General features: G+C 39.3%; 1 protein-coding gene across 1 annotated transcript in view; it reads left to right on the top strand.

The window, feature by feature from the left end:
- Positions 1–11773, top strand: part of fes (FES proto-oncogene, tyrosine kinase) — a 29264-nt gene extending 17491 nt beyond the window's left edge. The window contains exons 9-18 of the mRNA XM_044097982.1: positions 254–343; positions 2517–2723; positions 3055–3177; positions 3864–3917; positions 6142–6260; positions 6365–6459; positions 6534–6657; positions 11043–11200; positions 11308–11430; positions 11504–11773. Of these exons, the coding sequence (XP_043953917.1) occupies positions 254–343; positions 2517–2723; positions 3055–3177; positions 3864–3917; positions 6142–6260; positions 6365–6459; positions 6534–6657; positions 11043–11200; positions 11308–11430; positions 11504–11646 (1236 nt within the window). The 3' untranslated portion in view covers positions 11647–11773. The remainder of the gene's footprint in view (positions 1–253; positions 344–2516; positions 2724–3054; positions 3178–3863; positions 3918–6141; positions 6261–6364; positions 6460–6533; positions 6658–11042; positions 11201–11307; positions 11431–11503) is intronic.
- Positions 11774–13583: the final 1810 nt, after the last annotated feature.

The raw sequence follows: 13583 nt of genomic DNA, 5'->3' as shown, positions 1-13583 counted from the left end.
CCAAGGCCAGTGTTCAAACTTAACAGTATTACTGCAGCATGACGGTATTACTCGAACAAAAATATGTTCTGAAATGGTAAATCGTTCGGTTACATTATGAGTCAAACTGAAAGCAACATGAGTCATAGATAACAACAATTAAAGCAAATGTTTTCTTTTGATTACCTTTTGTTTTGTTGCATAAAAATGTTTCTCTTTCCATTTTACAGTTTACATTTATATTGACCATAATGCTTTGCTCTGTTGTTTATAGGAAAATGTTCAAACTTCGGGTAAAATCCTCGTGGAGGGGATCATGAACAACCTGAGCAACCTGAGCAACCTGTTTCGACACAAATCTGAGGTAGGATGGGATTAATATTTCATTAAGCTGCTTTTGCAGCGAACAGTAACTATGTTGACATGGCCAAATATTTCCCCAAGGAAATTAAAATGATTCTCATTCCACTACAGATCAGTCTAACAAACTGAGTGTTTATGAAATTCATCAGAATGAAACTTTCCTTCCTTCTGAAAGGTGATAAAAATGACCACATTTTGGTAACATCTTACAAATAAGGGCCAGAAAAACAATCGTTTTGTTGAACAGAAATTATGAACTGAATGTAGTTGATCATTAACCTATCATGATTATCTCGTTAAATTAAAAAGGCCAATATTAGTCAATAACTGATTATGAAATGAGCCAGAGATAAATGTGAGACTAATTACTAATTGATGTTTTATTGATTATGAGCTGCTGCTGAAGTTTCCCTTATTTACAGAAATATGATCAGCAGTTTGTGATTAGGGTTAACTACCTGACCAAACTGTTAATCAGATATTTGTCATCTGTACAAAATATTCTGAGAAGTTTGTTGATTTACTATGTTATTTATTAGTTAATGTGTCAAAAACATTAACATGTTCATTCAAAGAAAATTGAGCTCAATGGCGACTACAGCAACAAAAATTACAGCAAACTAACCACAACGTCCAGTCGAAAATAAGAATGAGAAATTTATAAAATGTATAACTGCAGTTCGTCTGTCAGGTTAGACTGGTCCAGCCTGATTATATAGACTGTATAAGAATTAAGGAAGTGTGATATTAACTTTTTGTCTTACCTGCAGGAAATAGAGGTCATGATGGGTTTAGTACGGTAAATTTTAAATGAATCATGGTTGTAAGTTGGTAGAGCTGTTGCCTTGCAGCAAGAAGGTCCTGGGTTCGATTCCCGGCCCGGAGTTTGCATGTTCTCCCTGTGCATGGTGGGTTCTCTCCGGGTTCTCTGACTCCCACAGTCCAAAAACATGACTGTCAGGTTAATTGGTCTCTCTAAATTCTCCCTGGGAGTGTGTGTGTGTGTGTGTGTGTGTGTGTGTGCGTGTGTATGCCTGTTTTTCCAGTCTGTCTCAGTGTTGCCCTGCGATGGACTGCCAACCTGTCCAGGGTGTAACCCGCCTCTCGCCCGGAACGTTAACTGGAGATGGACACCAGCACCTCCTGACCCCAGTAGGGTGTTAGAAAATAGATGGAGGGAAATTATATTATATTATAGATAATAATTTTTCCTAATATTTTATCATATTATCTAAAATTGAACTATAATTTTAAAATCTATAATTATTTTATATAATATTGTTATTATTATATTGTTTCTCATTCAATTCTGTTAGACATTTATTTGTGAAGTTGATTAGTGCACTATTTAACCTCATAGTACCTGTTACAGCTTTTTTTTTTATTATTGGCTCTTGTGGCCTTTATTTGATAGTGAATTGACAAGAAAGAGAGTAATGAGAGAAGGAGGAAGACAAAGGTCACCAGGCCGGGAATCAAACCTGCGACGGCCGTGTCGAGGACTAAAGCCTCCATTCAAGGGCTGTGCTACCACAGCACACCCATACTGGTTACAGCTTTATATTATATTATTATGAGTGAAGGACATTTGTTCCTGCTGAAGGTAATGTCCCTTCCTCTTTTGGTCCTACCTTAGTGCAGATTGACTGCAGGGCCTGTTTTTGAATTCCCAAACCTCACAGTGCAACAAACAATAAATCACACTGCAGACGCCGTGTCAGAGTTTCGGAGGACATCCTGTGGGTTTGACGTGCTCTGACACCATGCTGCACGGACATTTTAAGGTCAACTGCTTTCAAAGTTCTGCTCGACCCAAATTCAGCTCTACCTCACAATCAGCACGTTTACGTTTAAAATGCTGAGAAACACACTGACGGGGCGGAGAGTTCAAATGGCAGAAATGCTGTGATATTTAAAATGCTGCACCTGAAGTATAAAATGTAATTTCTGAGTGAGCTGCTCCTTCTTCTCTTTTTCACATCACTCTGGTGCCCGACAGGCATGCACAGACGATGGAGCGCTCAGACTTTTAAGTTTTATAGAGTCTCGACTGAAGTGTCTTCAAATAATCTCTCCCAGATCTCTGCGCATCTTCTGTCTCCGTTTATTTTCCTAAGACTCCTGCCAGCACCATTAAAGATCCCGTCTCCCTGTCCTCCTCCTCCTGCTTCCAGGTTCACCAAGTCCCCACCGTAAAGGAAGTGGACCGGCCCCTGTCTCAGCAGGACTGGTATCACGGGGCCATTCCCAGGCTGGAGGTGCAGCAGCTGCTCCAGAACGACGGAGACTTTCTGGTGAGGAAGAGTCAGGAGAAACAGGTGGATGTCATCTCTGTGCAGTGGGAAGGATCGTGCAAGCACTTCCTCATTCAGAACACGGATGTAAGTAAACCTTTCAAAAAGCACAGCTCGCATTTCACTTTCTTGCGTCACTCCATCCTCAATTAATATTGCATTCATTTTTTTTTTAAGAATACAGTTTTTTATATCTTCAAAGGTTTTGAAAAAGATGCTTTTTTCTTTTTTTTCTATGTAAATAAAAACTATGCAAGCATTTTAGTAATTATGTAGTTTCCCCCAGCTTGGGTATTTATCCTGCTAATTGAACACCAACTGGATACAAGAACACATCAGTTCAGCTAGTTTAACAGTTAAAAACAACATTTTATGTCAGTAAGGTTTCATCTGAACTCGTTTCCATGTGTGTCAGTAGAATTTGTACCGTCTGGATGGAGAAGGTTTCCAAAGCATCCCGAAGCTTATCAACCACCTGCAGTCGTCTCGTTTACCCGTCACCAGGAAGTCAGAGGCCATCCTGAAGAAACCAATACTGAAAGTAAAACTATGACTTTCATAACTTTCTGCATCTAATAACCTTTATGCTCATAATTATCACCTGATGTTATCTATGTGGTCTGGCTTTTGGCGCTCCGCTCTGGTTTTCTGTCCGAGCTGCTAGATGAAGTGCGTTGCTTTTTCATCGCTGTTTTTTGGTGTCTTTAAAATGAGCTGTTTCAAAAACCTCCCAAATTGGCAGCCACTCCACCGTTACCTAGCAACCCAAGTGTAGCTCCAGCAAGTTTGGTCAGCTGTCTTTACCGCTGTGTGCGTTGTACAATGCCGACTTACCATCCAGAAACCACTTGCTGCATAATTGTTGGTTGTGTAGAAGGCTCTACTTCTGCTTTTCAAAGATGTACGTTTGTTGAATTCTGCATCTGTCTGCAGAAAATGTTCATGTGTGAGTGTAAGCGTTGAGTTAGAGGGCGTGGCCAGCAGCAGCTTATTTGGATTTAAAGTGACAGGAGGCCCTAAAACATCTCATTCTGACAGAAGCTGAAAATAAGCAGAACTGAGCAGAATGAAATGTCATTATCTAAGAATGATTTTGTGCAAAAGTCCTATCTTAACCTGTTCAAGGTTCTTCTATTAAATTTCTTCCCTAATAATCACCGTTCCACTTTGTCACCTGCTGCTGTCACGGAGTAACGCAGCCTCTCCTTTGGTTTCCAACCCCTGCAGGATAAATGGGTGCTTGAACATGATGACATTATCTTGGGCCCCCTCATTGGAAAGGTGAGTACATCTCGCATCTACTGGCAGAAACACTGAAGTGGCATGAAAAAAAATTCTTTACTTCAACACTGTTTGCAAGTGAAAGCGATGGGAAAAATTAACATATATTCTCAAGCTTAGCTGTAACACAGCTGTGCTTTTCCTCTGAAGTTTTCCTCTCAATGGTGCCTGTTTTGGTGTTTCTGCTACTTCAGCTCAGATTCCTGAGCTTTCTGTCTCTAGAAAGTTCATTTTAATTTTAGCTTCGCTTGGGAGTTAATTTCTGCACAGCAGGAAGAGTATTGATGTTGCCTGCTTTTGCTTAAATTTAAACTGCTTCGGGGGGAAACACCGCAGCGGTCCCGCTTGATTATGTTTGCTGGCTACAGGTCAGCAACACTGCTGGGTGTAAAATGCACAACACAGAAAGGCTGGAGAAAAGTTAACTCATCTGTGAAACACTAAACCTTCAAGCTGTTTTGTAATCTAAAAGTTAAATTTTCATTGCAAATATTGATGGATGCATTGATGTAAGACAAAACCAGTGGGAGGTTGTAAGAAGGGCTATTAAAAACGGATTTTAACCGTGAGTATCGAGAGTAAAACATGAAGCTATACAAAAAAAAATCTCTGCAGCAGGTCAAGAACACTTACTGCATCTGCATTTGCAAGCCCAATTTAAATCCTCATGAAGGGGAAAAAGTAATTTAAGATCTTTAAACGACACAGCCTTTCTTTGGTTTCATTTAATCTGCTGTTAAGTTTTAGATTCCTTTGGGAAATCATGGCTGCTGTGTCCTCAGGGCTGAAGAGAGAAAGGAAGAGCTTCTTACCAGGACATGGATGGAAATCAGTGCAGGATATCGTGTTAGGATCTGAACTATTAATACCTTATTACATTCACATATTTAAAGTCATGGGGAAAAAAACCCCCAACAACTTGTGAGATCAGATTTAGTTAAAATAGCTTGAATTAGTCATTTAAGTCTCTTATTTTCCACTTCATATCACTGAAGTTCTCAGACATTCAAAGTTCACTGAAGGTCTCACTACATGTCAGTCTAGTTTAGATCTGATCTGGGTTGCAGATGAGAAGAAAATTTGTATTGTGTTGGCTTTTTGCAAAAGATGCTGCAGTGCATTAGGACCGAATATTTCTACTTTAGTCTAATCTTTTCTAATTGCATTTTTCCAGAAGCCTTGGGATTCATGCAACTTTGCAAAGTGCCAACAGTTTCTTCTGGCAGCCCTTTCATTTCAAATAATCCAAACTTGTTCAGTCTTTTTCTAAAGTAACTCACGTTTAATTTTTAAAATAGGATACTGTAACAGGCCTTTAGAGTCTGAGATGCAACTTTTGAATTTTCATGCCGTTTCTCAGCTGAAGAAAGCCATTAGACAAAATTAAAATCAATTTTCCTTTTAAAGCAAAAGAATTTAGTCTCATCAAATCACCAAAAATGAAGTGCTATTATTAGAAGAGGTGATGCAACATATGTCTTACTAAGATCTATATCAACACCAGGTTTTGGTTTTTTTATTCCACACAACTTCCCACCTTTTGTAATGATTTCATACACGGTATAAAAATTAGAAACTTTTTAGCCCTTTCAGTATTAAGGCTGAATAACGGCTAAGACGCTGCACAATTCTGCAAAATGCTATTTCTTTAAAAACTCTGAAATGTCATAATTAAATAGTTTAGATTTTCTACACAAACTACAGAATAACCCAAAAAACTCACCAAGAACAAAAAGATGCCCAGAACTTGATGCAATTGCAACAAATGAAGAAGACTATGTCTGTGTTTGCACTACAAATGTGCTCAAAACTTTGTCATTATTCCACTAATGTTAAAAAACCCCACAATTTTGCAATTGCAGTAAATAAGAAATGCAGTTAAAATTACATGTGAATAAGTTTGTTCAAGCAACAAGTCCTAAAAATCATGCTGGACCATCATCCTCCAACTACTTCCTGTTGTCTTCTTCATGGTTTGCACCAGTGGCAACGTCCAGTTGTTGATCTCGTGATTCGCGTGATGAGAAAAAAATATTTCCATTGCAGTTTTACGAAATACACTAACCTGACCTCATTATAGACCAAATGAAGTCAATTTACTTTTGACATGTCAGGTTGTGGAATTATATGGTTAAAGGAAACAGAGTTAGTGACAGAAGTCTATAATAGAGTGAAAAGATCTTGAAGGAGCTTCATACATAGATGTTTAAAAATGTCTCTGCAGGGCAACTTTGGGGAGGTGTACAGAGGTCGTTTACGCTCCGATAACACTCCTGTCGCTGTGAAGTCCTGCAAAGAGAATCTGGCTCCAGAACATAAGAGCAAGTTCCTGATGGAGGCCAGGTCAGTGTGTCTCCAAGCACACACACACACACACGCACACGCACACACACACACACACAGATCAATCAGCAGCAAAGTCTCTGAGATGCTCGCATGTCCTACAGGATCTTGAAGCAGTACAACCATCCGAACATCGTAAAACTGATCGGAGTCTGCACACAGAAACAGCCCATCTACATCATCATGGAGCTCGTTTCAGGTGAACACCATCTCTACATCTTCAGCTCCATCCACTCAGCTGCATCATTCACGCTCTGTTTTAAACTTTTCTAGGTGGGGATTTCCTCACCTTCCTGCGGATCGAGGGTCACAGTTTGACTCCTAAGATGTTGGTCAAAATGACTGAAAATGTAGCAGCAGGAATGGAGTACCTGGAGAGTAAAAAGTGCATCCACAGGTTGGTGGCGATGTGTTTTACTGGTAAAATAAATCACCAAAGATCCTTCTTGTGTCTTTGTACAGAGAGTTTTATTTTTGCACATCTTTCCAACTAGGAAAAACTTGTGAAACTTTTAAAGCAAGGCTGTGATTTAGTTTAGTTTTCTTACAAAAACAGGACGGATGATGAATAATTTAAGGCAAGATCTTCATTTAGCCAAAAGGAAATGTCATTCCACTGACAATAAATGAAAGGTAAAATTAATATTTCACATGACTCACAAAGTTTAAGGAATGTTTAAACTACCGCAACAACTAATATGCATTCAAACAGCAAAAACTGTACCCATGTAAAAGAGTTTTGGAGCGCTAATTGAACTGGAGGCAAAAGCAAAGATTTCTGAATTTATTGATTCAGAATAATAGAAAACTTAAATTTTAACAGCATCACATCATGGAGGCATTCATGTGACCTCTGTGACCTTTTACTAGAATGGATTTTGGCCACGTTCACTGAGACCTGCTGCAATCTTTCCTTCTTTGAGGCCACCTCCTGTGAAGTGAATCTTTTAACCGGTCATCTTGAGGTCATCATTCGTCCTTTTCTTCTCTGCCAACTGGTTCTTGCTCAGTCTGAGTGTGTGGGTTAAAGCTGCTGAAGGCTTAGTGAGAAACTTTAGGATGGAGCGTTATCCATGTTTATTGCATGTTCCATTGATTTTACAGAGATCAGACAGTTTTCCTGCAGCCCAGCACCCTGAAACCATCCTTGACCTCTCTCAGTGCTTCACAGCGGTGGCTTCCCACTGCGACATGCAGCTTTCATCTGACAGCAGACACACAGACGTGTTTGAACCAGGGATTTCATACGGACTCTGCTCAAGCCATCATCCCTCCAGTGTGTTTTTTTTTTTTTCCTTTTTGCTCAGCTGATTCCTTCTGTGGATCTATAATGCGCAAGAGCGACCGTTTTTGAGCTGATACAAACCGGAACGTTAGGAATGGATAGTTGAGCTCGAACAGCAAAGCTGTCACACTCAGAGAAACTCAGCCACTGCAGAGGAAATGAGTCGGAGCCGCTTGCCGCAGGGAAGGTCAGAGTGGGTTGATCCAGAGCGAGGGCCTCCTGTACTCCAGCTACGCAGTGCTGGAAAAAAAAATGTTTGTTCCTTTTGTGATTCCATTTGTTTTCTTCTGCACTTTGAGTGTTTCAGAACATCAAAAACAACACAAGTAAACACAAAATGCAGTTTTTAAATGAAGGTGTTTAATGTTAGGGAAAGGATGATCCAAACCTACATGGTTTTGTATGAGAAGTGGTGGTTGTTTATCACTCTCTAGCCACACCTGCTCCACTGCTCTCAGTGAAGACTGATGGACAAAGTGAAGTACATCAAAATACTCTCAAAACCTGAACATCACGCCTAGATCACCGAAAGATTAGGAGCAAGTAAAGAAAGTAATTGAGAACCATCAGTCTGGAAATAGTTAAGTAATTTCTAAAGCTTTTGGACTCTGCTGAACCACAGTGAGAGCCATTATCCACAAATGGAAAAACAAAGGAACAGTGGTGAACTTTCCAGGATCGGCTGGCCAACAGAAATTAAGAGCACAGCGACGACTCATCCAAGAGATCCCAAAAGATCCCAAAACAGCATCCAAAGAACTGAAGGTTAGGCCTCACTTGCCTAAATTAAGGCAAGTGAGGCCTAACCTAACTCAAGGTCAGAGTTCATGTCTTCACCCAAGGAAAGAAGCAAAAATGGCTCCATGACAGAGTTTCAAAACAAAAGCCACAAGATGATTATGGCTCGTCTCAGATTTTCCAGAAAACATCTTAATGATTCCCAGAACTTTTAGGAAAATATTCTGGGGACTCACAAGAAAAAAAGTTGAACTCTTTAGATTTCCACAGCACTGAGATCAGGACATCCACTCCAAAACACTGATTTTGTTTCCTTAAGACAGATTCTAACAAGATTTTGCCTATGGTTAAAGTCATTATTCATTTAGAAGACCCACGTGTTCTTAAACACTAACTTTGTGGCTGATATTCTGAAATGTTGCTTCACTTTTTCCATTTAATGTTCTTTCTTCATATAGCCATCTTTTCTAAAGTGCACCAGTCCCTCCTGCAGTAAAACACTCCCATAACATGGTGCTGCCAACCCTACACTTAACACTTTGGATGATGTTTTAAGCCTTGCAAGTTTTTCTTTCCTCCAAATGTAACAAAGATAATGCTGCCCAAACACTTTAATTTTTATTTTTTCAGATTACACACCATGTCTACAGAAGTGAAGGTCTTTGTTGCAGAATGCATTTGCAAATCTGGCGTTTCAGAAAGGCTTCCTGCTCTCTATGAGGGGCCTTTCAACCCATGATGCAACAGGATTTCTCTCACTGTAGATCCAGGTTTCCCAACTTGAGCACAGAAACACCAAAAGCAGAATATGAGAGAAATAAAAGTTCATTATTTGATCATTTTCAACCTTTACCCTCAAGCTAACGTTGAGTGTTGGAAATATTTCGGAGAAGAAAAGCAGCTCAAGCTCCTTTGATGTGGACTGAAATATAAACCCTTAAATTAGCACACAGACGTCATCAATCTGTTAACTTTCCTCACAACACTTCCTCATTTGTTGTCATGACAGTTTTAAAAACAGGAATAAAGGAATTTCCTCAAATAAAACGTGAGAAAACTCCTCTGTGACATATTGCCGTAAGCGTAATTTAATGAGATCAGATTAAACTGGAAATGAACAGAATAGTTTACGGAAACTTAATGTCAACAGTCAAGATGTTAAAAAGTAAAACTTGAATTATTCAAACTGGAAGAGACGACTTTAAACACAATATGTCAACAAAATTTATAAAAAACAAACCTGCAAATGTTTAAATACAGTCAACTCAATATGTCACTAATTTTCATAATAGTTTTTGCTATTATTTTGCTCTCACTGTTTCATTAATGCACTTGATTCAGGAGGCAGATTGAGCCTAATAGATGCCAGAGCCAACGTGTCGACCAGATCCAGCAGATGGGAACAATTTGCACCAACTTTTCACCCAAAAATAGAGCAGAAGCTGAAGTGATCAAAGGAGGAGAAGAAAATTAGAATGTAATTTTTCTCTATAATTTTCAGGGAACTCCAAGTCCTGACCTGATTAAGTTTTCTTCAGAGCTTTAAGAACAACATCTGGCACAATCAGGTCTCACTAATGCTGCTAAACCAATGTGATGCTGCAGATTGAAAAAGGCAGGAATGATGCTTCTATTTTACTCATTTGGAGATAAAAATTAAATATGCATGACATTACAGGAGTCCGTAGTAACTTATAATTGTATCAGACTTCAAAACGAGCAGCCTTGTTTTGCAGGTATGTTGTTAATTTTATTTGCTGAATTAAAAATTATATTTGTTTTCTGAGAGTTTATATTTTTTATAATTTTGATTATCTCTGCAGTTGAAGAGTCTGTGTTCTTCACAGTGACAAACTTTAAAAAGCATTTAAAAAATGTAGACAGTTCATTAAATTAGAAACATTATTTGCAAGGCAATCTAACATAGCTTCGTGGAGGAGAGGAAGCTTTATACCTTCTGTAACATCCAAGGTTGGATATGTTTTTCCACACATTTATTTTTCTTTCCAGCATCACAATTCTTAATGCCTTTCGGAACATTTTATTTTATTTTTATTGCAAACAGCTCCGTTCTTTCAGAACTGTTTGCTTTATTTTATATAAATATGAACAAACACATGCAGAATTTCCCCTATGTGCACACGCGGTGCCCCATTGAAACGTAATCAAACTTCATGCAGAGAAATGGTTTTTCACAGTGAAGTTATGATAGGAGCAGCTCTGCATCTTCATTCCAGGAAAGAAGTTATTTTATTCTGTTAGCAGAATATGTTTCTTCTCATTTGTGAGCTAATTGAGAAAAGTCTCATTATCTCTAGTTTGACTGCACACAGATTTAACAGGTTCTTTATTCAGACTTGAAATGTCCTTGTAGCTCGTTTCAACGAAAACGTAAAAGTAGAGATCAATGCAATTGAAAATTTCTGAAAACAAGAAAATTCATGGAGAGTTAAACAGTCGATGTGGGCTGAGGAATTGAGGCATCATGAAGCTGTGGGAGTTGTGGAGAGGAGGAGGAGACGGCGATTGTGATATCTGGCTGAGAACAGTTCACACAGCGGGAACAGATCAGAGCAGGTTTCTGGAAGAATGGCTGCTCAGCCTGCATCACAGAATGTCAAAACGAACCCACATAAAACACCAGAGACACGTTTTCTCTTTCCTTTTCACCATCGTCTGTTCTCTCCTTCCCGTTTCTTCTGCAGAACATGATTTTTCTGTCTGTTTTTCTCCCCTAATGCATCTGTTTCTTTTGTTAGGGACCTCGCAGCCAGAAATTGCCTTGTTGCAGAACACAAACTGGTGAAGATAAGCGACTTTGGGATGTCCCGCGAGCGAGATGACGGGGTCTACTCTGCAGAGGGGGGTCTGAGGCAGATCCCCGTCAAATGGACCGCTCCAGAGGCCCTGAACTATGGTAGGCCAAAAATGATTTCACCCTTATTGCACTTTGCAAACTGCAAACCGTCAAAAGAACACAACACCTTTTCCTTTGCGAATGCTGCCCTCTGCTGTCTCTCTCAGGTCGCTATACCACTCAGAGTGATGTGTGGAGCTTCGGGATCTTACTGTGGGAGACGTTCTCCATGGGGATGACGCCCTACACCAGCATGAATAACCAGCAGACACGTGACGAGGTGGAGAAAGGTAAACACGTCTCTTGGATAAACGCTGGAGTTCAGGGAATCCTGCGGAGAGCTGATGGTGAATCTTGTTGCAGGATACCGGATGCCAGCTCCTCACGGCTGCCCCGTGGAGATCTCCAGGGTCATGAGCAACTGCTGGCAGTATGACCCCAAAAACAGACCAACGTTCAAGAAAATTCGGACTGAGCTCAATGCTATACACAACAAAATCACATGACACACTTCTCTGTCATAGGGTTTTTTCTGTCCTTTTATTAGTAGCCTGTTGTTGTCACTTGTTTTATATATTTAGTTTCCTTCTGGTGAAGAGCTGAACACTGAAAAAGTACTCAAATAAAAAAAGAAAATCAATGGATCTTACTGGCTTTTTAATAATTTTTTTTTTGCTTTTCTTGGTGTGAAAACTACATGGAGAATTACTTTTAGAGGCGGGAAGTGTGTTGGTCGGCCTCCTGGGGGCGTTTTTTCTCTTATTTCGACTTTTCCAAAGTCGCCTTCAACACAAGAAAACTTCTTTTCAGACAGAGAGAGAGAGAGAGAGAGAAAGAGAAAGAGAGTGTGTGTTCTCCAGTTGTGCTGTCCAGCAAAGCTGCTCTGAGGAGAAGAGGGGCTTTTGTATAGCTTTTTTCTAAATGCTGTAAAAGAAATGCAAGAGTCTAATCAAAACTAGCTATCGTTAACCGCCTAAAGGATGAGACTGAATATTTTCAGCTGAATAAAAACAGCAGCTCCCATGGCCCTGTGGGGCTCTGCTGTGAGAGCAGGAGGCACTTTGGAAAATACAACAAATCTACGGACCTGGTGACACATTTTCATGCAGCATCAAATACATTTTTGCTTTTTTGTTGCTTTTAAGACTTTCAGTCTTTTCAGGGTTAAAGGAATCACATAAAAACGCTGAATTTCAGAAACAAACGTTTGTACACACAGGGTCTTATATAATACATACACTTTTGATCCTCTCTTATGTTTGTGTAAATGTCCTTTTGAAAGTTTTTTATTGCCATCATCAAGTTTGTGATATAAATTTCAGCACTGTTGCTATAACAGTTCATTTAAGTTTGCTGGTTTCCTAGTGTGGATCTGGTTTTTAGAATAAACTTTATATTTCAAAAGGTTTGAAGCTGATGCCATTCGAGAAGCTAAAAGCAATTCTGCTTTATCCATTTAAAAATCTTTTTTTTAAATGCATTTTTAAATCATTAACCTACTGAAAACACTCTTTGTGTTCTTGTTTAAGCCAGCTGACCTAAACTCTTACCTCCAGATGTTAGATAATAACCCAGGACTCACCATGGAAACTGCAAATGAAATAAAATTTAATCATCAAACTTCCATAAATTTAGTGATTTGGCCTCAGTGAGAAGAAATTGTGTTTGGAGGGATTGCAGTAAGAATGGATTTTAAGACTAAGTAACAGAACTGTAAAGCATGGTGGTGGGGACATCATGCTTTGGGGCTGCCAGGCTGCAATTTTTTTTCAACATATGGATGAAACTTGGACATAATTGGATGATTAATTTAAACATACATAAAACTAACTTTGGAATAAATACAGCAGACTTTCTTCAAGCTTCAGGAACCCTAGAGAACATAACAAACTACAATACAAAGGCTGCTTTTGTTTAAAAAAAGTGACTCAGGTATTGTTTTTAAAATTGACTGAGGTAATTCATTGAAGGATTACAGAGAAAAGACATAAAAAAGTAACAAAAAAAACACTCCCAAAATATTCCCATGGTGAGTCTGTAAACTTAATTAAAACTGTTCCCACAACAGAGATTGATAAACTCCAGACATAGTAATCTTTCTAGATTCAGTCCATTCAAAGTCGTAATTCAAAGCGCAAATAAGTCATGAGGTGTAAGCGGAGGGTGTGTCCAAACCTGTTTCAACATACTCATCTGGAGCCGATCCAACTTCCTTGGATCATGCAGAGAGAGAGAGAGAGAGCCATGAAGCTAGGTGAGTTATAGTCCCTGCTCCAGTCCCGCCTCTCAAAAATTGTGCAACGCTTTGCAACTTTCCCAAATAAAGAAGGGATGGGAGTTTGCTTTTAACAAGAGAGATGGCCTGGTGCTGGTGCAGAAGCCTGCAGCTGGAGAGATAAGCTCAGAAACCAATGATAACTGGAATCTCACTTTAAACAGATCT

Source organism: Gambusia affinis, linkage group LG02, assembly GCF_019740435.1.
Source record: "Gambusia affinis linkage group LG02, SWU_Gaff_1.0, whole genome shotgun sequence".
Taxonomy (NCBI): Eukaryota; Metazoa; Chordata; class Actinopteri; order Cyprinodontiformes; family Poeciliidae; genus Gambusia; species Gambusia affinis.
Note: the sequence above shows the minus strand (reverse complement) of the source record. Positions and strands in the feature narration are given on the sequence as shown.